Source organism: Umbelopsis ramanniana (assembly GCF_025399195.1).
Source record: "Umbelopsis ramanniana AG unplaced genomic scaffold K450scaffold_48, whole genome shotgun sequence".
In the NCBI taxonomy this organism is placed as follows: domain Eukaryota; kingdom Fungi; phylum Mucoromycota; class Umbelopsidomycetes; order Umbelopsidales; family Umbelopsidaceae; genus Umbelopsis; species Umbelopsis ramanniana.
In genome coordinates this window covers 27,259-49,983 of record NW_026252134.1, presented here as the reverse complement: position 1 = coordinate 49,983, position 22,725 = coordinate 27,259, and the positions used below count along the sequence as shown (strand labels likewise).

Genomic DNA, 22,725 nt, shown 5'->3' with positions numbered 1-22,725 from the left:
ACAAGACTGAGACAAACTTGAAAGCGAATATCACATAAGACTGCAAGCTCTAAACCCAAATTACTCATTATGACTTGACAAAATATGATAGATACTCGTGGGAGTTATGAGCCGAGAGCGCGCGAGTGGAGTTTGGCAGGTACAGCCAATGTGGACTGAAATTAAACCCAGCGTTGGACGATTAAATTTACTTTGAAAGAACTACTGACAACAAAGGACAACATCAGTAGAAGTAAAAGCATGTTAACTGCTAAGAACCATCGTCAATATTCTGTACCTTGGGATTCGTTCTTTAACTAAAAGCTCTATCCGTCTAACAGCTGCTGGGACGGTGTCACCTGATTCGCTGACAGCCGTGGGAAACTTGACTCCTGCTATAAAATTGTCGGCCGCCACTCTCTTTTGTTTAGAAATCATGTCTACCTTGATCAAGCTTATCTCGGCCAGGCGAGCTTTGACTAGCAGGCTGCCTGTTGTTCTATCTCGCTCATACCATGACGACGGCGTATATGGATATCGTGTTCGCAAGGAATATCAGTTACCGGACTGTGAGTACATAAACTACTTAAATTCAAACCTATCAGGTAGTAATGACGCGTTTCTCCTTCCTATAGATGATGCAGAGGAACTTGCCAACAGAATGGACAACGGAGGTCTACTGAGGTTTGTTCAAGCTTATCGTACCCATGGTCATAGAGGAGCCAACTTGGATCCTTTAGATATCATGCAAAGAGAGTAAGTGAAGAGAAGATCAGCGCAAGGAATGAGTGAATCGGCTATACTGAATACTGCTTCTGATTAGGGAGATACTGGCGTTGAACCCTGAGCGTTATGGGCTAACGGATCCTCACAAGTCGTATAACTTGGCTGGTATGGCTTGTTTCATATTTTTCCAAGTGTCAAAATATCGGAGTCTGTCACTCACACTGATCACCATAAAATTTTCCATAGGCATCCTACATGTCAACCAGAGCAAACATGATAAATCGTCAAAAGAAGAAGCTACATTTGATACTATCTTGCATCACCTTCAATCTACCTATTGCGGACGTATTGCGTATGAGTTCATGCATATTCCAGTGAGTGTAATGGTTCAAATATGGAGTGCTTTGTACTATGTGAAAATCCTAAATCATACATGACTACAATAGAGTGCAAGCGAACGGAGATGGTGGTATTACGCTGTTGAATCATGGAACAAACCGACGCTGTCTACAGACCAAAAAAAGAGGATCTACGATTTGGTTAATAAGTCAGAGGTAAATTTCCTTACAGCTCATTGCAACTTTCGTAATATCATCGTCTAACATCGCACGCCGTGTTGCAGACATTTGATCACTTCATGGCCAAAAAATTCCCTAATGTCAAGAGGTATGGTTTGGAAGGTGCTGAAAGCATGATGGTGGCTCTGGACAGGCTTTTTGAGATATCCGCCAAAGGTTAAACTTTCTTCCATTGATACCTACGCCGCACCCCCCTCTTGATTAACTAACTTTCACCATATTTGTACGATGCAGCTGGCCTGAAGAATATCGTTGTTGGAATGCCTCATCGTGGTAGACTGAATCTGTTGACAGATTTATTACAGTACCCACCACAAGCTCTATTCCACAAACTGAAAGGCAACTCTGAACTTCCTGCCAACACCGTTGGCAGCGGTGATGTCTTGTCGCATTTGGCCAACAGTCCTACTTTAGACTACCAAGGAAAGCAAGTGCAAGTCTCCTTATTACATAACCCATCTCATCTTGAAGCTGTCAATCCCGTTGTTATGGGCAAATCTCGTGCCAAGCAAATGAACCTTATGGACATGGAGGATAAGTCTTGTGCGCTAGGGGATCGCGTTCTTGGTGTCCAACTTCACGGAGATGCGGTGAGTAGTATTTTTGAACAGTATACAGCGAATCAAATTTTTCTAATTATTGTATGATGTTATGATAGGCATTCACTGGCCAAGGCGTTGTTATGGAGACTCTTGGACTATCGAATCTACCTCACTATTCTTCTGGTGGATGCATTCATATTGTTGTCAATAACCAAATCGGATATACTACACCAGCTCAGAACTCTCGTTCTACCGTCTATTGCTCTGACATTGCCAAGATGATCAATGCTCCTGTCATTCACGTCAATGGTGACTTCCCTGAAGACGTCTCGCGTGCTATGGACCTTGTATTTGAATATCGGGACAAGTTCAGAAAAGACATCATCCTTGATCTTATCACTTACCGACGATGGGGTCACAACGAATTAGACGAACCTGCATTTACACAACCATTGATGTACCATAATATTAGAGCGCGCCAGTCTGTGGGTAAAATGTATGAGCAAAAGCTTATCTCCGAAGGAGTCTTATCTGCTCATGAGGATGCTGACAAGGTTAGCAAGGACTATTATGAAGCACTGGAAGAAGGCTTGTCTGAGGCTGAAGGCTACACGCCGTCGGAGAAACAGCATTTGCAGGGTAACTGGAAGAATATGCTTCATCCTACCGATTACAATACTCTTCCAAGGGTGGACACAGGAGTTGATGAACATAGTCTACTTGATATTGGCAAGCAATCTGTCAGTTTCTCAGATCAGATCAGCGTACATCCTCGTGTTGATAAGTACCATATCCAAGCACGACTCAAGAAGCTGAAGTCTGGTAAAGGTATTGACTGGGCCACGGCTGAATCTCTAGCTTTTGGTACACTTCTTGCCGAAGGTTACAATGTGAGAATTTCTGGCCAGGACGTTGGTCGCGGTACTTTCTCTCAGCGTCACGCGGTAAGTTGCGACATAATCAGAATCAAACATTGAAAGACATAAGATTAAACTCCCTACATTAGATGTTGGTCGACCAAGACACTGAAAAAGTCATCGTGCCTCTAAACAACCTCAAGACCACCCTAGGAGATGCATCAAAAGCTGGTCATTTGGAGGTTAGTCAGTGTTTCCTTTTTCATGTAGTCACTCCGCACTTCCATCTTACTCGTTTCAATCTCATAGGTTGCAAACAGTTCGTTATCAGAGATGGCTGTGTTAGGATTTGAATACGGTGTATCGATCGAGTCTCCCAATATCCTACCTATTTGGGAAGCTCAATTTGGTGATTTCTTCAACTCTGCTCAAGTCATGATCGATACTTATGTTTCCAGCGGCGAGGCTAAATGGCTTCGTCAGAGCGGTCTGACCATGCTCTTACCCCATGGCTATGATGGCGCTGGTCCTGAGCATTCAACTTCTCGCATTGAGAGATTCCTACAGGTATGATCTATGTAATGATGAAAACTTCCATTTTATGTCTGTCTAACTCCTATAATGTAATCAGATTTCTGACGATCCCTTCGATGATGATATGGATGTCGTCAACCCTAACTGGCATGTAGTCAACTGCACTACACCAGCACAGTACTTCCACGTGCTACGAAGACAAATGAAGCGGTCCTTCAGAAAGCCATTGATTGTAGCAGCCCCCAAGGGATTGCTGAAGTCTCCCGTAAGTTTCAATTGATATAGTATACATGAAACTCATGAGCTTACTATGTTACTTTCTTCATCAAATAGGTGTGCACCAGTTCATTATCCGATATGGCCTCTGGAACACATTTCCAACCCATTCTTGGTGATGCGACAGTGAACGATGCTTCTAGGTAAATATTTTAAAATACCTGTCTTAAGCTTGATATATTCTGACTAATCCGTCGTTGTTAGTATTGAGAAGGTGGTATTTGTCTCCGGTAAACTTTACTATGATCTCGTTAAGGAAAGAGAAAACAGGGGTCTAAACAATAAGGTGGCTCTGGTTAGAATTGAGGTAAGTTGCAACAGGATGCGCACTTCACGCTGAATCGGCCATTGCTAATCCATAACAAATCTAAAGGAACTATGCCCCTTCCCTCGAAACGAAATTGCAAATGAACTATCCAAATATAACAATGCTGGTGATTATGTATGGTGCCAAGAGGAGCCCCAAAACGGAGGAGCATATAGTTTTATGCTTCCCAGACTATCCAAACTGCTCCCATCTGGCCAGACACTGAAATATGTCGGACGAAAGCCTTTGGCTGCACCAGCTGTTGGTATTGCCTACAGACATCGTGAAGAACAAGCTACCATCTTAGAGAATGTTTTTTAAATATAGCCAAAGGCATATATGGAATACATGGCGATCATAAATAAAATAATGATTTTTATTCATATGATGATGAAATTAGGCAGATTGTTCGCATTGTTGGTCAGCGGCAGACCAATTTTGTTGGATCAAGTATTCCTTTCCACCAGCTACAACGTTATATTGACCACCACCGCTGGCGGCTTGGGTGGTACCAAAAGTCCAAGCACATTTGTCAGCATTCTCTTGGCCAGAAGCATCGGTCCAGGCATTCAACTCAGGGTCTGAACCTGCTTCGACAATTTCATGAGCCAGGACAGAAATCATGCCATCTACAGGAATGTCTCCATTGGGAGACGCTTGCTGGTTTGTGGAAGAAACACAGCTGCTGATACAGGCATCAGCTCGACCGGCAAAAAGATATTTGATAGTGGCTCCATTAATGGTAGCTAAATGAAGGAATCAGCAAACAACACCTTTAATGCATTATTTGAAATGAATTATTTGAAATGAAAATCTTACCATAAGTGTGCCAGCCACAGTACTGACTGCAGAAACCGGATGTTTCGGACACATCCCCGGCGGTTAAGACAGCATAGATACCATTAGCGTCGGTTGGAAGACCTTTTGATATGGCATTGGAAACGATCGTCTCAATAGCATTGTCATCCAGCGACGTACCCTGAGAGTAGTTATCATCGTAAGACGTTCCGGTAATTACTGGACCGGTGACAGAGTTTCCACTGCCGTCGGTGTAGGTCTTTTCAATATTCCACCAGCCAGTGGAGCTGATACCGCCGACAAAAGTATTGACGATGTCTTTTTGTGTGGAGCTCCAGGTTCCATAAAAAATAGGATATACTACAGTAGAGAAGATGAGGCGAAAACCATTTAATTCACTAAGAATATAATCTAATCGCGCCGCCGCACTTACCAGTAATGGTACCAGTCATAATAGGTCCACCATTGTAATTAATGGGAACGGTGGCCTTATCAGAGAACTTGGTTGAGTTCCCACCTTGGCGAATGCCCGTGATACCTTTCTTGCCATGGATACCAGATAATGGAGAAGGAGCCGATGGGGCAGCAAGAGCCAGAGTTGTAAAGGAGAGAACAGCGAAGACTGAAGCGGCCTTGAAGAACATTATTACGAATGATCAAAGATGGTACTTTTGTTAAAAATAAAGATGCCGGATTTCTTTGTCAAAGTAGCTCATTTATAAACCCTGTTTAGTGGACACGAATTCATAGAATCAAATCTATGCTGTGCTCAAGCGAAACGATCGCAAAAAGTAAATTTCTTTCATTTTGGAAAGTTTAATACAGAGAGATGTAAGTGATGATTGGCAATGTAAGAGCTCAAATAGGTTAACTTGTTATGCGATAGTCATTATATTTTTTATGGCTATTTCAAGGTGATTTGCTGCACTTCTAATTATTATCTGTGGTACAGTGAATACATTTAGGGCACTTAACCTGGTATCTAGCGTCGAAAGGGTCCAATCCAAAGTAAGGTTAGATGGGACTATTATCAAAGACATTTGCTAGTAACTACACATAGCGCATTCCGGTCAATATGGAAACTTCTGTTTGACTTGCATATTGTGCCGGGAAACGCATAGCTTTGTGTACCCCAATACATTGATTTAGTGCTCAGTAGTTAATATTTAGCTCCCTGTCTAATTAATAGAAAGGGACATGTAAAAGCGGCCAACATGGCGGACTCGTAGTAAAGATGGCATAATATAATAATGGAAACACGTATAATACTGTTTTTCCCACATTTCATACGAGAATATGAAGGATAAATTTATTATATGGATCCCAAAGTATTCCTCAATGTTTCTCCTTCTTTATCCAGCGCCGTAGGGGAGCAACTCATAGCACGCTACGCTCTTTCATTTACGTACGCAAATAAGCACAATGCGGTATGGGAAATCCTTCCAAATATATACTCAAACCATCCTTTCGTTGCCGCACATCTGGTCACCATTGTTGGATAAAGCATTGATGAGAATCTCATCTATCTCATATGGCTTAGTGAAATATGCACAGTAGGACAGCATTATGCTCCCAATTTTTCCGTAGGCGTCATAGATACATTAATACATGGTAGTCATGGCTATTTATTCAACATGCTGTACTTGTTAAACAGTTTTAAAACCACTAGGATAATTGCTATTGATCGTTGCTGTGTAGCCTGATAGCTACCGTATGAGCAATCGTAAATTCTTACGCATATTTTTTTATACAGAAAGTGGTTGCATTCGTTACGCTGACCGGTACTTTAATGCCCGCTCCTCTGCTTCTCTGGATCCGTCAAGGGAACATACTGAAGAGATGCATGTTAGCTAACGAACTGATTATGAGGCGGATAATACGATCGTCATCCTACCATGACACCCATTAACTCCTTTTTCACAACCGTTCCATCCGCTTGCTTATCAATTTGAATGATGGTCTGTGACGCCACTCCGACAGGTATGAATAGTCGTCCTGGAGCCTTTAATTGATCGATCAACTCTTGTGGCATTTTACTAGCAGCAGCTCCTACATGACTTGAAAAAAAAATCAGTTGGTGTACTAGTGGGATCTAGTTGGGAAGAAAGTGCCTGAAAGACTTCATAAAACCTACATGCAATCGTACGGGCCGTCGTTAGGATAGCCTAATCGACCATCTCCAGCCACAAATCTGACCCTACTGGATTTCAGTAAATCCTGCCTTTGCTTTGCAACATTTCGTTCAGCCATGTCGACTAATTCTTTGATATGTTCTACTCCGATCACTTTGCCTTCAGGGCCGACCATCTCCGCCATGCAGGCCGTGAGATAACCGGAGCCAGAGCCAATATCCAACGCTGTTTACATAAATGAGCATAAACATTTGATCTGGAAGCTAACAAGATCATATAATACCTTTCATATTGGGCTGTAAATATGGCTCCAGATATTGCAACGCATAGCCATGCATATGAGGCGCAGATATGGTGGCACCATAACCAATGGTCTGCGGAGAATCTTCGTACGGGTACCGACTAGTGTAATCCTTTCTAATATTCCATCGCTATAAATATCACTTTGAAAAGTAACAAAAAGTACCACAAGATTTTCTTGACTTGATTCTCACCTGTCTATCGCCTTCATAGCTTGTGCTATGCGCTCGCTGTGAAATATACCAGCCCGACGGAGGTTGTCAATTAAGCCAGAGTTAGATCCCGCTGTCGAAATGCCTGAGTTAATAGCATAGATTGGGTACTATGAGATTGTAAAGGACAATAACCTGAACATGCCCATGCCATTTTGATATCGAATCAGTATTCAACTGTGCCAGCAGCGTAAAAATGCGCCGACCGATTCTATGGCCCGCATGGTACCATCCACGTGATATATGTTAATTTTATTGTGGGAAACATGCCAGAGCCCGAAATACTTGAACTCCTTGAATGTCAATAGAAAATCCTGGCGTGGTCAAAATAAGCCATTCACTATCGTTCGACAAAATTCTCTCTATTACCAATTATAGACTTTTAAAGTATGTTGTGTATCAATGATCGACCGTAACGTCAGCATGTTTGGTATCTTCATATAGCCGTTTACCTCTTTAATTAACCATTTTATGGCAGCAAGAAATATGCTACTCGAGAGAACTCCACCATATATGCGAGAAAATGCCTGCCATATCTTTATGTCGGATGGTATGGTGCGGTTTGAGAATGTTTGCTATTGCAAGTAGATGGACATTTCCCAAACATACTCGTTGACCATATGAAAAATCAAGTTTTCGATAATATAAAAGGTCGCCGTTGGAGACTATCAAAATTCATTCACCACTTGCCTCTCAAGCAGCAACAACAAAGGAACATAACTTAAACAATGAAGATCTCTGCTGCTATCTGTCTGTTCCTGGTGTCATCGACCCTAGCTCTTCCTGCTCACTTCAAGCGTGAATCACCGCTTGTCGATGTTACCAATGCTAAGATTGGTGAAAATTTGAGTGCTGCTAACAACAACAATGTCTTGGATAACGCCATGAACACTGGTAACGTCAACGCTGCCGACAGTGTCAAAGATATCCTCAAGCGCTCTGATCCGCTCGTCGACTCTGCCGACGCCAATGTCTTGAACGATGCTCAGGCTGTCAACAACAATGAAGTGCTTGAAAATGCCAATGACGTCCTCAATGTTGATCTTTCCAGAATTCTGACTGATATTGCTAAGAGAAGAGATGCTCTTGTAGATGTCTCAGACCTCAAAGTTTTGAATGATCTCACAGCTGCTAAAGACAACAATGTCGCTAACGACCCCAAGGATACCGGCAATGTTGACCTCAGCGATGCCATCAAAGATATTCTCCGCAAGCGCAGAGATGCTCTCGTCGATGCTCATGATCTTTCCATTTTAAACACTGCTGATATTCTCACAAACAACAACGTCGCCAATGACCCCGAAAATGTGCTCAATGTCAACGCTAATGATGCTGCTAAAAATATTCTCAACAGCAACGACGCTTCTACCGTTGATGGAACTCCTATGGTCATGCCAGAGGTGTCTGAGGATGGTGCTGCTATCGCTGATGAAACTCCTATGGTCATGCCAGAGGTGACTGAAGATGGTGCTGTTACTGTTGATGAGACCCCTATGGTCATGCCAGAGGTGACTGAAGATGGTGCTGCTATCGCTGACGAAACTCCTATGGTCATGCCAGAGATGACTGAAGATGGCGCTGCTGCTACTGTTGACGAAACTCCTATGGTCATGCCAGAGATGACTGATGATGTTGCTGCTACTGTTGACGAGACCCCTATAATCGACGAGACCCCTATGGTCATGCCAGAGGTTACCGAAGATGGTGGTGCCCCTATGGTCAGCCCACCAGTCGCTGACGATAACACCGTTATCAACAACGATGCTACAATGGATGGTCCCATGAATGCAGGAACTGACTCTGACAGCCCTCTTATCGACGCTCATGGTTTATCTATCCTCAACAATGCTGGTATTGCCAAGAACAATGGCATTGCCAATGATGCCAGCAATGTCGGTAATGTTAAAGGTCAAGGTATCGTTAAGGATATTTTGAAGCGAAATGACCCTCTAGTTGATGCCAATAATGCCAAGATTGCTGAAGATTTGATGGCCGCAAATGACAACATGGTCGCCAATAACATGAAGGATACTGGAAACGTCAATGTCATGGATGCAGTTAAGGACATTCTTCGCAAGCGCCGCGACGCACTTGTTGATGCCAAGGGTCTTACTGCCGCAAACAACGTTGTTGCCGCCAAAGATAACATGGTTGCTCAAAACGCAAAGAACGTCGCAAATGTCAATGCCGCCGATGCCGTCAAGGGTGTTCTTCGTAAGCGCCGCCTTGTTGATGCCCAAGATCTTTCTGCAGGCAACAATGCTGTGGCTGCCAAGGATAACATGATTGCACAAAACGCAAAGAACGTCGCAAATGTCAATACTGCCGATGCCGTCAAGGATATTCTTCGTAAGCGTCGCCTTGTTGATGCCCAAGATCTTTCTGCAGGCAACAACGCTGTGGCTGCCAAGGATAACATGATTGCACAAAACGCAAAGAACGTCGGCAACGTCCATGCCAGCGATGCTGTCAAGAATGTTTTGCGCCGCAGAGACTTGGGGCTTTTGGGTAATGACGAACGCCGTGTGACATCCTCAAAAGCTGACATCCATGTCAGCAACATGGGCAATAACATGGGTGCCAAGAAAAATATGGATTACCAGAAGGATCAAGAAGTAAAGGACCTTTTGCGTCAAATCACTGATATTCTTAACGACAGAGATTAAGCTCAAAAACCGTCCCAGTCATACGGAACAATCTTATATTTTCAATGGCGGTTGCGACTCTTTCCTTAACATACAACAGAAAAAACCGCATCATTTCTCGCAAAGCTTGGTAAACTATAATTGCCCTACCCTCATTTTCCCTTTTATCCCAATATCGGGCTATTTTTCATCTCCTTATTATTTATTCAACACATCATTGACAAGACATTATTTTTCTCCAGCTCCCATTCCCATTTTAAGTCATTAAATAAACCGCATTTGCATGGTTGTTCTATTTCCATTCAACTTGACATTATACCTACTTGACTATATTCTGCATGATCGAACCGGGGGTAACACTGGATATTACACCGCGATCTATTTGCAAATGCAGTACATCCTTATCATGGTGACAGCTCGTGGATGTTGGTTTACCCCGCACCAAATGTCGATTTGCTCCGAGTCGTTCTTTTTAGTGTTAGTAAGGTCACGCATGCACACACCAACGACCTTAATGGGATGTGGAGAACAGGTCAAATGTTCGTGGCGCGCCAGCGTTAGGAAGAATTTCGGTTATTAGGACAAAAAAATTAATCCGTTTATTCCGCCAGCGACATAGTAAATTTTCCCAGAATGCTCCTTGGTCGGATTTATTCTGTGTGCATCCCATCTTCAAGCATGCAGGGTGTGTAGTTTCTGATCTTAAATAGAAAGAATGATACAAGATGTAATGGAGATAGCGAACTTGCGAGATAGATAGATTGAATTGAAGGACCCAAACTAGCTTTCTCATGTTGAGTTTTGTTTTATTTTTCAATCCAAGCTCCAACATTACAGGCGGAGAATAGGCGGAATGGCTCCCCATGGGGAACTCACATCAAACCAGAAAAGCCTGTGACACTGTACCCACCGGACTTCGATTGTCCCCCACCAAACCAATATAAAAGCAGACCTTGACTTCAGCTCTGAACATATCAGATTCGCAAAGCGGACTTCATCAAATATGTTCTCCTTTCATATCTCTAAGCAGAGACTTGCCTGCTACTCGTATGCCATGGTGGCAACGCTTTGCATGTTCATCAACGGATATGATGCTTGTAAGTTTCTGGCTATAACATCGGGCGAATCTCATTTACCCAGATCTAACCTGCTTGCCAATTTCAGCTGTCTTCAATAACATCATGAACTGGACAACATGGAACGAAAAGTTTAACAACCCTCCCAACAACAACCTCATTGGTGCTGTCAACTCATCTACTATGGTTTCCACCATTGTCTTTGGATTTTTTGCTTCGCCCTTTATCAGTGATAGATTCGGTCGTCGCATGTCGATGTAAGTCTCGATTCAGCCGCTATGTTTCAAAGTTTAACTGATTTTGAAACTCAACTAATGGGAAACTCTTCTAAATCAGTTTTATCGGTTGTTTCATCATCGTCATTGCTGCCATTATTGAACTTGTTGCTCCTAATATTGGAGGATTCATTGGTGGTAGAGTTGTCATTGGTATGGGAGCTGGTATCTCTATGGCTGCTGGTCCCACCTACATGAGTGAAATTACTCCTCAGGATATTCGTGGTCGCATGCTTTCTTTCTGGCAAATCGCTTATTCTGTCGGTGCCTTGGTCTGCACCTACATTGCCCTTGGCACATCTTATTGTAAGTTTTTCAGAAAAACTACTTTTTTTTCTTGGTATTCTTGGGCCATTATTAACATAATGATGTATAGATCCTAACCTTGGTCAGTGGCAATGGGGTGTTCCTGTCTTGCTTCAGTGCGCCGCTCCCGTCATTTGCTGCTGCCTTATCTTCTTCTGCCCTGAATCTCCCAGATGGTTGATTCAGAAAGGTCGAGATGAAGATGCCAGAACAGCCCTTCTCCGCATACGTGAACCCCAAGAAGTCGAATCTGAATTGCATGGTGTAAGTGTATATTTCGTGGCTGTGCAGACATGCCGTAGATTCGTCCCTTCTAACGGTAACCTATTTTTTTTTTCTTTTAAAATTACCAGATTAAGGACGCTATCAGATGGGAACAGGAAAACACCACTCAGTCATTCAGAGATTTGTTCGTTACTCCCTCCATGAGACGTCGTCTCCTTGTCGGTCTTGTCATCAACTTTGGTCAACAAGTTACTGGTCAAGCTATGATGACCCAATATTCTTCCAGAGTCTATACCAAGATTTTCACCGATCAATCTACCATCACCTTGATCAACGCACTCAACTACACCTTTGGTATCCTATTCACCCTCCCCGCCACTTTCCTCTCTGATCGATTGGGTCGTCGTGCTCTCTTCATCATCGGTGGTATCGGACAAGCTGTTATGCTTATCATTGCCGCTACCGTTATGCTTACTGTACCTCAACCCGATGGTCATCCCTCGACCGCTGTCGGTGCTGGTGTCGTACTTGTCATGTTCCTGTTCACTGCATCCTATAAGCCAACTTGGGGTGCCACCGTTTGGATTTACACCTCCGAAATGTTCCCAATGAACGTCAGAGCTGTTGCCGTTGCTGTTTGCTCAAACACCCAAAATGTCGCTGGCGCCATTTTGGCTCAAGCTTTCCCTCCTATGTTCGCTAGTATGGGCTTCAAGGCTTTCTATGTCTGGGTTGGTTGCAACGTTTGTTTGGTCACCTTTGTATACTTCATGTGTCCTGAAACCAAGGGATTGGCTTTGGAAGACATTGATGTTATCTTTGGTGCCACTGCCCACGATATCGAAAGCACTTCTTATGAGAACGAAAAGCCTGCCAGTATCAAGGTTGACGAGAGCGGCGAGAAAACAAAGTTCTAAGCCTAATTTACCCCTTTATGTCTCTGAAGCTAATCTGAGCTCTGCTTCCCCATACCATTAGCATTGTAGATATTATGCTGTATCCTTAAGACCCTTACGTAGTTACCTCTAGCCCTTAAAATTACATAAAAATTGAAAAATAGTTAGTGCAATACCGTCTTGGTATCGGATGGGATGATCGATGGGAACACACCATATAGGGCAACGTAACGCGCTTATGGTATTGGGTTATGGAAGTTAATTGGTTCCTCCCAGTTTCTCATTTTCTAGGTCTTGATATTAGTCTGGCCATTTAGAGTCAATCCCGAAATTCCGCCCAAGATTTATTTGCAATCAAGTTTGACTGTGGCATTATTTGTTGCTCAGGTTCTCTACAGCTCATGCATGCTGTAGAACCTTCCACTAGAGCCCAGCACTCATACTAATAACCATTTTGAGCCCTAAAATCCCCATAGTAACACTTTGATGACCGAGGATGAGCCCGCTTTCGACGTGTAACAAGCATGCCCATTCTGGGTATAGCCCGCAGACCTTGTTTGATCGTACCACACTGGTCGGAACAAATCAGTTTGCTTGTCAGCTCAAAATCTCATCTGAATTCCGCGGCTGCTGCCGTCGGTTACTCGATCTGTATTTGATACGTTGCCTGCCTAGCCATCCCTTGCCTTTTCACATTTACGTTACATAAAAAAACTTACGGTTATTGAGACCAAAAGAAAAATTTATCATATTCCCTTCCCCTCTGTAGCCTAAAGGCAATTATTGAGAACAGTGGACAATGTTTGTCAGCGTGGTATCTTACATAATCAACGAAACCTACGGTGTAATCACAGTCGCCATGAGAAGAGTCGTTCTGCAAAACGGTACGAGTTATGACGATCGCAATTGTGTTCTCTTGAAAAGTTTAAATGTGGGGGTAATCGGGCGGCGGGTAGGTCAAGGTACGACCGACGTTCTGGCGAATAACAGGAGTGGAATGCCAATCGGATAAGAAATCGATATTAAGGTGTGGGAAATTGGACAAATCTTTATTGATTATATTTGACACTCTTATACATTCGCTCGCCTATACTTTTCAAGGAATATCTGATTCAGTTTTGTGAAAGAAAATATTGTACTTTGGTCTCAAGCATTGAAAGCTCACAGCCTTACGGAAAAATTTGGGTTTGCCATAGCATCATAATATGAAGGTTGCAAATAGTGGTCAGTTACGTCTCATCATTTTAATATTCCCATAAAGAACACGGCAGCACCATATATGAATACCAAATCTCTTCAGATATGTTATGGCTCCTGTTGCTAAATAAGGGGTTCAGGAGATATTGATTATTGGAAGAGAATTTTGACCAAATAGACCGAGCATGTGAGGACTCCATGATTGAGCTAGTAAGATGTTGCGTTCTGTCGTTCATGAGAAGATATGCGCTGAACGATATTTACCAAACGTTCTTTATCTAGGAACAAGACAAACAACCCAAGCTACCCTCTAATAAAGCCAACGAGAGACACCCCCTTTGTTCATCAGCTAATTCAGGTCAGATACAATAAAATCTTTCTGTCACTGATATTGAGACATTGCTCGTCCCGCCATTTTTAGTTCCTTTCAACACAGCATTTGTCTTCCCTTCTTCTCTCTATTTCACGTATCACATAGTTGAATCTTCCCATTCAATTACACTACGAGATTTCTGGCAAGACTTAGTAGCGATATCCAATGTATGCACAAGTCCGTTATAACATACGGTCTATTTTCTTGACGATCATCGTTACCTGTTTCATACAATTTGTCATATACGAAATATTTAGCAGCAATACAATACAATTGCCATGTACGTCGAGAGAGAGTTGTTATGAACATGCCACCAAGATAGAGAATTTTGCCACGCGGACTGGTGCGTTTAGGTCGGGCATGAATGCCCTTCGAAACCTGGCTATGACACGGCAATATCTCAAAAATAATATGCATCCGGCAGATGTGGCCAAAGATATATACATTAACCGAGATACAGGAGTACAACTTCCAAGAACGACTACTGAAAGAGTCAAAGCGGCATTTGTTGTCCTTGTTCGAAATCGAGAGCTGGATGACCTGCGATCGTCAATGAGGTATGTTGCATTTATCGTTGATCGGGACACTATCTAAACATGGGTTAATTGGCAATCCAAACATTTCGTGCATCAGGGACATGGAGGCTACTTTCAATTACAAGTACAACTACCCGTGGATTTTCCTCAACGAAGAGCCGTTTACCGAGGAGTTCATCAACCTTACTACATCCATGACGAAGGCCAACGTCAGTTATGGGTTGGTAGAAAAAGAGCATTGGGGTTATCCGCCTTGGATCGATCAAGATTTGGCGAAGTTGAAAAGGAAAGAAATGGCTGACGAAGGAATTATTTACGGAGGAAGTGAAAGCTATCGACATATGTGTCGGTAAGAATGACACTTTACGTAAGGTTTTGTTGTAAAGCAATGATTGACCATTCTTGTGCCAGATTTCAATCGGGCTTTTTTTACATGCACCCTTTGCTCGATGATCTAGATTACTACTGGTAAGATACACGCACGTGTACAGGGTAGTTAGATTCATCAGTCCACTGAAGAGTATTTCTATGTTGCAGGCGGGTTGAGCCTGACGTCAATTTCATGTGCGACATCGACTACGATCCATTCTTGTATATGAAGCAGCATGACAAGAAATATGGTAGGAGAGTAAAGAAAGAATCGAGCATGTTCGATTTGACTAATTTGAGTGTGCCACTTCAGGTTTCACCATCTCGCTAAGGGAGTTCTACTCCACTGTACCAACGTTATGGAATACCACGAAAGAATGGATGGGCTTGAACCAGAAATACTTGGTTCCTCAGCATGACCCTGAAAATTTAATGAAATTTGTAACGGATGATGATGGAGATTCTTATAATCTGTGCCACTTCTGGAGTAATTTTGAGGTAAGCTACGCAGAATGAACGTTTACTAACGTTTCAAGGGCATCACTAACATATCCAACATAATAGATAGGTTCTGTAGCCTTTTTGAGATCTGAAGCATATCAAAGCTACTTTAGACATCTGGATCAAGCAGGTGGTTTCTTTTATGAAAGGTGGGGTTCGGTCTATTTTTTATGCGTCATCATTGAAACAAGTTGAAGCTTAAATTACATGAATTAGATGGGGTGATGCACCTGTGCATTCCATTGCTGTAGCTATGTTGTTGAAAGCTTCGGAAGTTCACTTCTTTAACGACATGGGCTATCGCCACGGGCCATTTCAACACTGCCCTGACGGACCAGACTGGTTGAGTAAAGGAAAATGTTACTGCGAACCTCGAAAATCATTCGGTAAGACATCGATGAGGACCCTACTCCGTCTCGTGCTAATGATTGCTTACTTGACACTTTACTCTATATCAGATATGAGCTTTAATAGCTGTCTACCAAAATGGATGGAAGTAACGAATACTACTGTGGAGAACTACATCATTAGTCAAAGTTAGCCGAAAAGACGTCGGTCCAATGTGTGTATTATCCATCGGTTTCAATCTTAAAGTGTCTACCATAGAAGTTGTAGCATGCAAAAATTGTAATGTGAACCAACGTAATTTATAAAAAAAGGAAGTTGAACTGAGGCCTATCATTGGTCGTTAGTTAATACGGCGATTTTGATGCGTTGAACATGCCGAATTTCTGAAGGTTTCAGGTGTAATTTTTTCCAGTTATCATCTATGCGAGGCTACTTTTAGGTGGTTTCTTTCACTGCAAAGCATAATTTTTAATTCTTTTACTTTTTCGTAATACTAATTTGCATCACCATACTGCACTATTCAGTATAGACACTTGCTCCAAAACGAATACGAAACCTTAATCTGTAGGCATGGGCAATGCTCATTCTCTCGAAATCGACTTGTCGGATAGACAATTAACTAGGTAGAAAAAAGGATGTTTGCTTTGAGTAGTTACGAAATTTCATAATTGACATAGTATGGTATTTTTGCAGTGTTACGCTGCAGCAACTGGGTGCACTTGTGTCTGGACCGAGCGCCTATAGAATCCTTTCACACATCAAGCAAGATCGCGGCAACTATGTTCAGCGACTGTACTTGCGCCGCAATCAACTGTCCTACCTTCCAGCCAACTTTGAAGTCCTGTTAAGCGGCCTAACGGATTTATCTCTGAGAAGCAATGATTTGAATCAGTTTCCTCTCGAGATCACTTCGTTAAAGCAGCTCGTCAAGCTGTCCCTCGCTGGCAACGGCTTAACCTACATACCCGCCGATGTTTCTAAACTACGGCATCTGGAGTGGCTCAGTCTTTCTTCGAATACATTAGATGATCTACCTGTCGAACTGGCGAAATGTAAACGTTTGACCCACCTAGATATACAGAAGAACAGATTCAAAGGTAAGGGTAGCGAGCAACCGTGAGAAAGGAGTAAATGGTAATCCCCGCTGATCTCACTTCATGCATTGATAGCAATTCCAAATTGCATCGCACAGCTCTATACGTTGGAAGTACTACTCTGCCAGAAAAACTCCATTTCAGCACTGAAGCTTGAGGCATTTCCTCCCTCATTGCTGACCTTGAACATGGCTTTTAACTTACTGGAAGCCGTTCCACTCGCACTATATAATCTTCCCAACATACAAGCACTGATTTTATCAAGTAATTTGATCACCCACATCCCTGTAGAACTATGTTTGAACAACACATCGCTCATTAATCTGGACCTGCATACTAACAAACTGGGTAGTATCCCTCAAGAGATCTCGCAACTAAAGCATTTGCGACGTCTCAATATTGCCATCAATCAAATTACCGAAGTACCTGCAAGCATTGGCGATCTGCCGCGGTTGGAATGGCTTAACGTCAACGATAACCAGCTGACTGAACTGCCCGACACTATAGGCAACCTGCGAAAGTTGATCAAGTTTGGCATTGTACAGAATAAGCTGGAGAGGCTGCCAGACTCGATAGGACGATTGACCCAACTTGCAAAGTTAGATATGCGACGCAATCAATTCCGGTGGTTACCTGGAAGTCTCCTGAAACTTCGAGATAAACAAGACTCGACGCAGAGCATCACTCAAAACAGGGAGGACAGTATGGTTCGGGCCCTTCGACCCGGTGTAGGCAGTTTGAAAACCATCTTGATGGGAGAGAATGAGCATCTTCAATACTACGAAGGGATTGTTTGCGAAACGGCCGATCAAGATGCAATTGTTTATTCTAGCAATATGGACAACATTAGCGCTGAAAAGCTGACTCACCTCCACCCAGTTGGTTCGTTATCTGAAATTGCCGCACGCCGTCTATTGGATACGTTACCTGCACCTTCCGGGTCTATTTCATCGTTGCAATACTCGAAAGAACGGAAAGAACACTTGGAGAACCTTCCCGCCCATATATTACCTTCCTACACCCTAGAAAAAATCTGTCATAACGCCAAACAATGCGAAGCCTGCTTGCGGTTGTATTGCGACAGTTCTATCTACGTTGCTGAGCTAGGCTGCATGGGCGACTCGAGGATCGATGTACCGGTCCGATTCCGGATGTGTTCTTATCGCTGTGCAAAGGCATTCCTGGCCATTGACAAGACTTCTCTGCAATTCTACGAAGACGACTATGAAGCAAATGGGCTGGAGGCACTTGATACTCCGTCGCATAATGAACTTAGTAGTAACATACTACAAGAGAGCGAGCAGAGCTTTGATTCCAACATGCTGAGAGAACCCAGTATAACATCGGCAGCAAGTGGTAAGTGGCGATGTTTTTCATGTTCCTGTAGCAGATCTTATTGCTGACAGGAGGTTTATTTCTATTAGCGAGACATTTCAGCGTGACCAAATGTTTACAAAGCTCCTTCCGCGCTTTGTTTTCTCTACAGCATGCAGATCAAGATCTGGCAGTGAGCGTACCCAATATGTCTCGGCTTGTCACATTATCTAATGTCTCATCCCGGCCATCTTTGCCAACCACTGGCCGCTACGTGACCACCGATGTATCTGAGTTGGAACGATTTTAGCGAAGTAGTATCAGCATGTACATTTTACAAAGGAGAGTCTCCTTTGCCCTTCTTGGAGCCGTTTTGTTTTATAATACTTTAATCCAGTGTCCGTGTAAACGAGCAGGTCTTGCTTATAAAGATGTAGCTAGCTAGCTAATTAATTTTTAATATATCTTTTTGTTCGTACACAACTCTGCAGCTGCTCCAAGACCGAACACAGCGATGGGGTGTTGCCATGTAATCTACGCTTGAGTTATTACATTTTGGCGCTGGGTTGCTCCTTTCCATTGACATCTTCGCATACTTGTCTTAGCTCAGTCAATGTATCTGAAAGAACCTTGCTGAACTCTAGAGTGCTAACCGTCTCCTTCACACGCTTGCATTCCATACCGTATTTGACCAAAGTGGGAGCTGCCATGTAATTAATGCCATAGCCATCCGGGACGATCGCGCCGAATCCAGTTCCCATCAGTCTAATGCCCGCATGAAGTCCTGATGTGGACAAGCGCCAGTTCTGAGATTCCGCATACGCCGGGTCAGTGAATATTGGATGCAGTTCTGTATTAGGCTCGGAAGCGTTCAACAGACGCAGTGCCAGCAAGTGTCTATCACATCCCTGTCCGTTGGATGAGGCGACGGTATAAGCTGTGTGGCTCTTGCAAGCCGTTTGCAAAAGTTGATATTTGGTTTTGCTCTACATAGGCCAAGAGAATGCGTCAGTATCACTATTATAGATCCCATCTCAACCGCAGATCCTTCACTACATACATCAACTTGGTTGTTTTCCCATGCCTCCACCAGCTTTTTGGTATCCACGCTGCAAGTTCGAATGGTTTCGGTACGGCCGTGAAGAAACTGCCGAGTGCTAGCTGTCTCATAGGTAGCATTCACCCTCTTGTGAATCTTGTAATATGCCAACTGTAGACTCATTTGGAAGAAAGCATCAGGAGAGACCTTAGCATACTTCTTTACCCACGTAGTTCCATACTGATCCCAAATCAAAACCCTGCAATCTGAAAGAGCAATGGTCTTGGCAGTATCGTCACGAGCTTCCTGAAGGTGTTGATGCACCGTCTCGTCAACTTCAAACAAAAGTCTCTCCACAGGTGCAGCAGACTTCATGGGTTGGATGTTGGCGGTACTAGCATTAGGAGGGCATGGTTTCTTGAGCATGTGATCGAAGACATAGCTGGCGGTGAGTGCATCACACGGAGAATGTTCACCAAGGAGAGCACACTTTCCATTAGCTTCTACCACAAAATTGAGCGATTTGTCGAACCAGCGATTTGAGCCCGTGCCTTGGCCCGTAAACACATTTCGTGTCCAATCCCCAGTATCGTTGCCCACGCCGTGATCATCCAAAGACAGAGCAAATAAGGCATCCTCTACGACAGTCAATGACTCTCTGTTAACGGCCGATACACAGAGAAGATGGTTGCGAGTTTTGGCCCAGTGATCTCGGTGAGCTCCGGTTAAAATAGGTATAGGAGCTTGGAGGGGTTGTGTCTGTACATCATTGACGATAGCGAGGAGATCACTATATTACAGGGTAAGGGTTTAATTGCTACATGACATCCGAGTTGGCAAACATGACTTCCACTCACTTTTCAATTTCTTCCTTGCTGGCTCGTACACGCTGGCCGTTCTGTTGCTTGTACACATGAAGTGGATACATCTGGTTGCGGACAAGAATGATAATATGGGTGGCGCTTTCGTTCACATTGGAGAAAGTGTCGCATTGGGGTTGAGGTATACGAGTCACGCCGAAGATGCGGGTATATTGGTGCATGCACTGAGCTTTACCACCTCTTAACATGTCGATAGGCAATTTTTGACTAATGTGAAAGAATTAGCAGGGTGATCACACACTTCGGCACGTGTGAATGACTAAAAAAATCAACTCCTCTAATTACCTGTCAATGAGCTCCTTGAAATCCACACCTTCGGATATCATGTGAGCAGCTCTTCGAACTTGAAAGTACGTGTAGTGGCCGGAGGGACGCTTGGCATTGTTGGCAAGAAGGCTTTTGGGGTGGTGGGCATCATCTATTCCCAACATGAACCAGTTGCTGTTCACCAGTACAGGTTCACGCCACTCGTGGTAAGCCTTCTGGAGCCAAAAACCGTCATCTAACCAATTTGAGGGTGTGGATCTGTCCAGATCAATCAAACGTTCCTGGAGCTGCCTGGATAGAGGACTTGCAAGGAAACTCTGAACTCTCCTTTCGCTTTCTTGGAACTCCGTTTCGGTGAGAAGGGGGCGGAGGGAGTGCAGGTAACGAGCGCAAGTTGCTTCTAAGGAAGGGACTGGTAGACGGGGTAATGTGGACTGTAAGGAAAATGTTGGAGCTGAAGCCATTGTAAGCAAAAACGACTCAAGGCCGAGGGAAGAAGAGAAAGAAACACACTTGCTCACTGAACACCGATGCCCCCACCTGAGCCCTTTAAGTATAGAGGCTTGACATGTGATTTACTCGTGTGGAAAGGGTGGAGTCTCTTCCCTCCAGCATTGCTTAACAATTTGTATAGCGTAAGCAAATTACCCCACATGAAAATCTGTGCTCATAGAAGGAAAAGCCCAAGCATTTTTGTTTGGTAGGTGAGTGGACCAACCTGACCAAAATACCTTGTTGACTTGTCAACCAGTGCAAGAGACGTGCAACTCGAGGCCGCTATCACATTTTGATCTTGGCAGTATCAAACAGGTATTATTGTACATGGAAGTTTACAGAATATTTGATGATGCTGGCTGGCTGTCGTTGGCTATACCTTTTGGTCGGTTACTCAATCAGCCACACAGGTCTAAAATTGACTGTGTGCTCTATGGCTGGGGGATTATCGCTGAATCAAATCATAAAGTTTTGACACCGTAGTATGACTTGCTATACAGATCGCTATCAAGACAGTCTATATGCCTTCTTTGCAGCAGTCGATCAGTCGAGATGATCCCTACTATATACAGGAAGATAAGTATACTCGTTAATGCATCCCTCCACTCCTCATGCAGACCCTTTTTGTGAGCGAAGCAATAGGTGAGATATGGCATAATCGAAGTGCAATATGACATAACGGGGTACGGATGCTGTTCGTGATCGACTGTAGCCGAAAGGATGGCAATTCTTTTGCTCGATCCCGAGTTATCGATGGCACCATGGTAACGACTATCAGCGACTACGGGACCGGTTCCGCAGTACTGTACTATCTGGGACGATTCACCCGCGACAAAGCCAAAACTCCCATCTCTGTACCGTTATAATGTATAATTTTTATTTTATTTCCGAGTTCGAATGAAACAAATGCATGCATTTGATAGTAATGTACTGTACAAATGTGATGCCCAAGTAGACTCTAGCATCACAGTATGAAATGCATCTTTGCGGCAAATGCTAGTTGTTTAGAGGAGAGCGTTGAGCTTTGCCTCAATAAGAGCAGCGTTGGCACCAACAACCTCATCCTTCTTCTCACCGTTTGCGAAGAACATGAAAGTGGGCATGGCGCGGATCGAATATTCCTCGGCAACGTCCTACGGTAAACAAAAAAAAAAGTGGGTGGGTTTGTCAGTACCGCGCGCATCCTCACGTGTTTCCGGTATTCAAACAAGTACTTACAGCAGCCTCATCCACATCAACCTTGGCGAAGACAATGTCAGGGAACTTTTCGGCAAGCTTGATGAACTTGGGGCCGATGACCTTGCAGGGACCGCACCATTGAGCGTGGAAGTCGACAGCGACCTAAAAGACGTGGTATTAGTCATAACGTGGGTTGGGCATGGAACAACGCAAAACACACACTACTCACGGGCTTGCCTCCGTTGATGAGTTGCTTGAATTCTTCAAGGTTTTTGATTTCTTGGACCATTGTGAATTATATAAAAGAAAAAAGTACGAAAAGTGTGTAAGCCAACCATGCGAGCGTCCAAGGGTTTTTATACTCGAAAACAAGCGGAAGCTCAGTACCAAATATTATTGGATAAAACGGGTCACTTAGTAATCCTTTGGAACTCCGGGCCCACCTACCCAAAATAAAATAAAAAAAAA

At 43.5% G+C, this 22,725-nt stretch overlaps 9 protein-coding genes across 9 annotated transcripts; 5 read left to right on the top strand and 4 right to left on the bottom strand.

Moving 5' to 3' along the window:
* Window positions 1-409: 409 nt before the first annotated feature.
* On the top strand, window positions 410-4,195 carry K450DRAFT_282476 (uncharacterized protein). The gene is made up of 14 exons (XM_051593436.1): window positions 410-548; window positions 615-735; window positions 803-870; window positions 952-1,079; window positions 1,152-1,259; window positions 1,328-1,439; window positions 1,518-1,873; window positions 1,942-2,769; window positions 2,832-2,924; window positions 2,992-3,249; window positions 3,314-3,481; window positions 3,550-3,635; window positions 3,697-3,799; window positions 3,866-4,195. The coding sequence occupies exons 1-14, from the start codon at window positions 416-418 to the stop codon at window positions 4,118-4,120; spliced, it is 2,817 nt and encodes a 938-aa protein (XP_051442540.1). The 5' UTR covers window positions 410-415; the 3' UTR covers window positions 4,121-4,195.
* A 9-nt stretch (window positions 4,196-4,204) lies between these two features.
* K450DRAFT_156258 (uncharacterized protein) lies at window positions 4,205-5,076 on the bottom strand (the record flags this gene model as incomplete). Its single annotated transcript, XM_051583972.1, has 3 exons — window positions 4,205-4,545; window positions 4,619-4,957; window positions 5,031-5,076. Coding segments are annotated over 3 exons (726 nt in total), but the record flags the coding sequence as incomplete, so codon positions are not given.
* A 1,120-nt stretch (window positions 5,077-6,196) lies between these two features.
* Window positions 6,197-7,425, bottom strand: K450DRAFT_251313 (uncharacterized protein). The gene is made up of 6 exons (XM_051590704.1): window positions 7,377-7,425; window positions 7,224-7,314; window positions 7,013-7,146; window positions 6,732-6,954; window positions 6,492-6,654; window positions 6,197-6,428 (listed from the first exon to the last, which is right to left on the bottom strand). Exons 1-6 carry the CDS (start codon window positions 7,393-7,395, stop codon window positions 6,384-6,386), a joined length of 675 nt encoding a protein of 224 aa, XP_051442538.1. The 5' UTR covers window positions 7,396-7,425; the 3' UTR covers window positions 6,197-6,383.
* Window positions 7,426-7,811: 386 nt separating this feature from the next.
* On the top strand, window positions 7,812-10,175 carry K450DRAFT_251309 (uncharacterized protein). The gene is made up of 2 exons (XM_051590703.1): window positions 7,812-8,708; window positions 8,760-10,175. The coding sequence occupies exons 1-2, from the start codon at window positions 7,970-7,972 to the stop codon at window positions 9,905-9,907; spliced, it is 1,887 nt and encodes a 628-aa protein (XP_051442537.1). The 5' UTR covers window positions 7,812-7,969; the 3' UTR covers window positions 9,908-10,175.
* A 714-nt stretch (window positions 10,176-10,889) lies between these two features.
* On the top strand, window positions 10,890-12,685 carry K450DRAFT_201051 (uncharacterized protein; the record flags this gene model as incomplete). The annotated part of the gene is made up of 5 exons (XM_051584652.1): window positions 10,890-10,983; window positions 11,051-11,219; window positions 11,299-11,543; window positions 11,614-11,807; window positions 11,897-12,685. 5 exons carry the CDS (start codon window positions 10,890-10,892, stop codon window positions 12,683-12,685), a joined length of 1,491 nt encoding a protein of 496 aa, XP_051442536.1.
* Window positions 12,686-14,400: 1,715 nt separating this feature from the next.
* On the top strand, window positions 14,401-16,309 carry K450DRAFT_212603 (uncharacterized protein). Its single transcript, XM_051584808.1, has 8 exons — window positions 14,401-14,791; window positions 14,868-15,119; window positions 15,182-15,238; window positions 15,308-15,390; window positions 15,453-15,637; window positions 15,704-15,789; window positions 15,857-16,026; window positions 16,099-16,309. The coding sequence occupies exons 1-8, from the start codon at window positions 14,595-14,597 to the stop codon at window positions 16,179-16,181; spliced, it is 1,113 nt and encodes a 370-aa protein (XP_051442535.1). The 5' UTR covers window positions 14,401-14,594; the 3' UTR covers window positions 16,182-16,309.
* Window positions 16,310-16,483: 174 nt separating this feature from the next.
* Window positions 16,484-18,825, top strand: K450DRAFT_251298 (uncharacterized protein). Its single transcript, XM_051590702.1, has 4 exons — window positions 16,484-16,611; window positions 16,682-17,085; window positions 17,158-18,438; window positions 18,507-18,825. The coding sequence occupies exons 1-4, from the start codon at window positions 16,559-16,561 to the stop codon at window positions 18,704-18,706; spliced, it is 1,938 nt and encodes a 645-aa protein (XP_051442534.1). The 5' UTR covers window positions 16,484-16,558; the 3' UTR covers window positions 18,707-18,825.
* K450DRAFT_301814 (uncharacterized protein) lies at window positions 18,716-21,078 on the bottom strand. Its single transcript, XM_051593755.1, has 4 exons — window positions 20,602-21,078; window positions 20,293-20,523; window positions 19,457-20,225; window positions 18,716-19,382 (listed from the first exon to the last, which is right to left on the bottom strand). Exons 1-4 carry the CDS (start codon window positions 21,045-21,047, stop codon window positions 18,945-18,947), a joined length of 1,884 nt encoding a protein of 627 aa, XP_051442533.1. The 5' UTR covers window positions 21,048-21,078; the 3' UTR covers window positions 18,716-18,944.
* An 849-nt stretch (window positions 21,079-21,927) lies between these two features.
* Window positions 21,928-22,666, bottom strand: K450DRAFT_251294 (uncharacterized protein). The gene is made up of 4 exons (XM_051590701.1): window positions 22,650-22,666; window positions 22,487-22,547; window positions 22,297-22,419; window positions 21,928-22,211 (listed from the first exon to the last, which is right to left on the bottom strand). Exons 2-4 carry the CDS (start codon window positions 22,544-22,546, stop codon window positions 22,083-22,085), a joined length of 312 nt encoding a protein of 103 aa, XP_051442532.1. The 5' UTR covers window position 22,547; window positions 22,650-22,666; the 3' UTR covers window positions 21,928-22,082.
* Window positions 22,667-22,725: the final 59 nt, after the last annotated feature.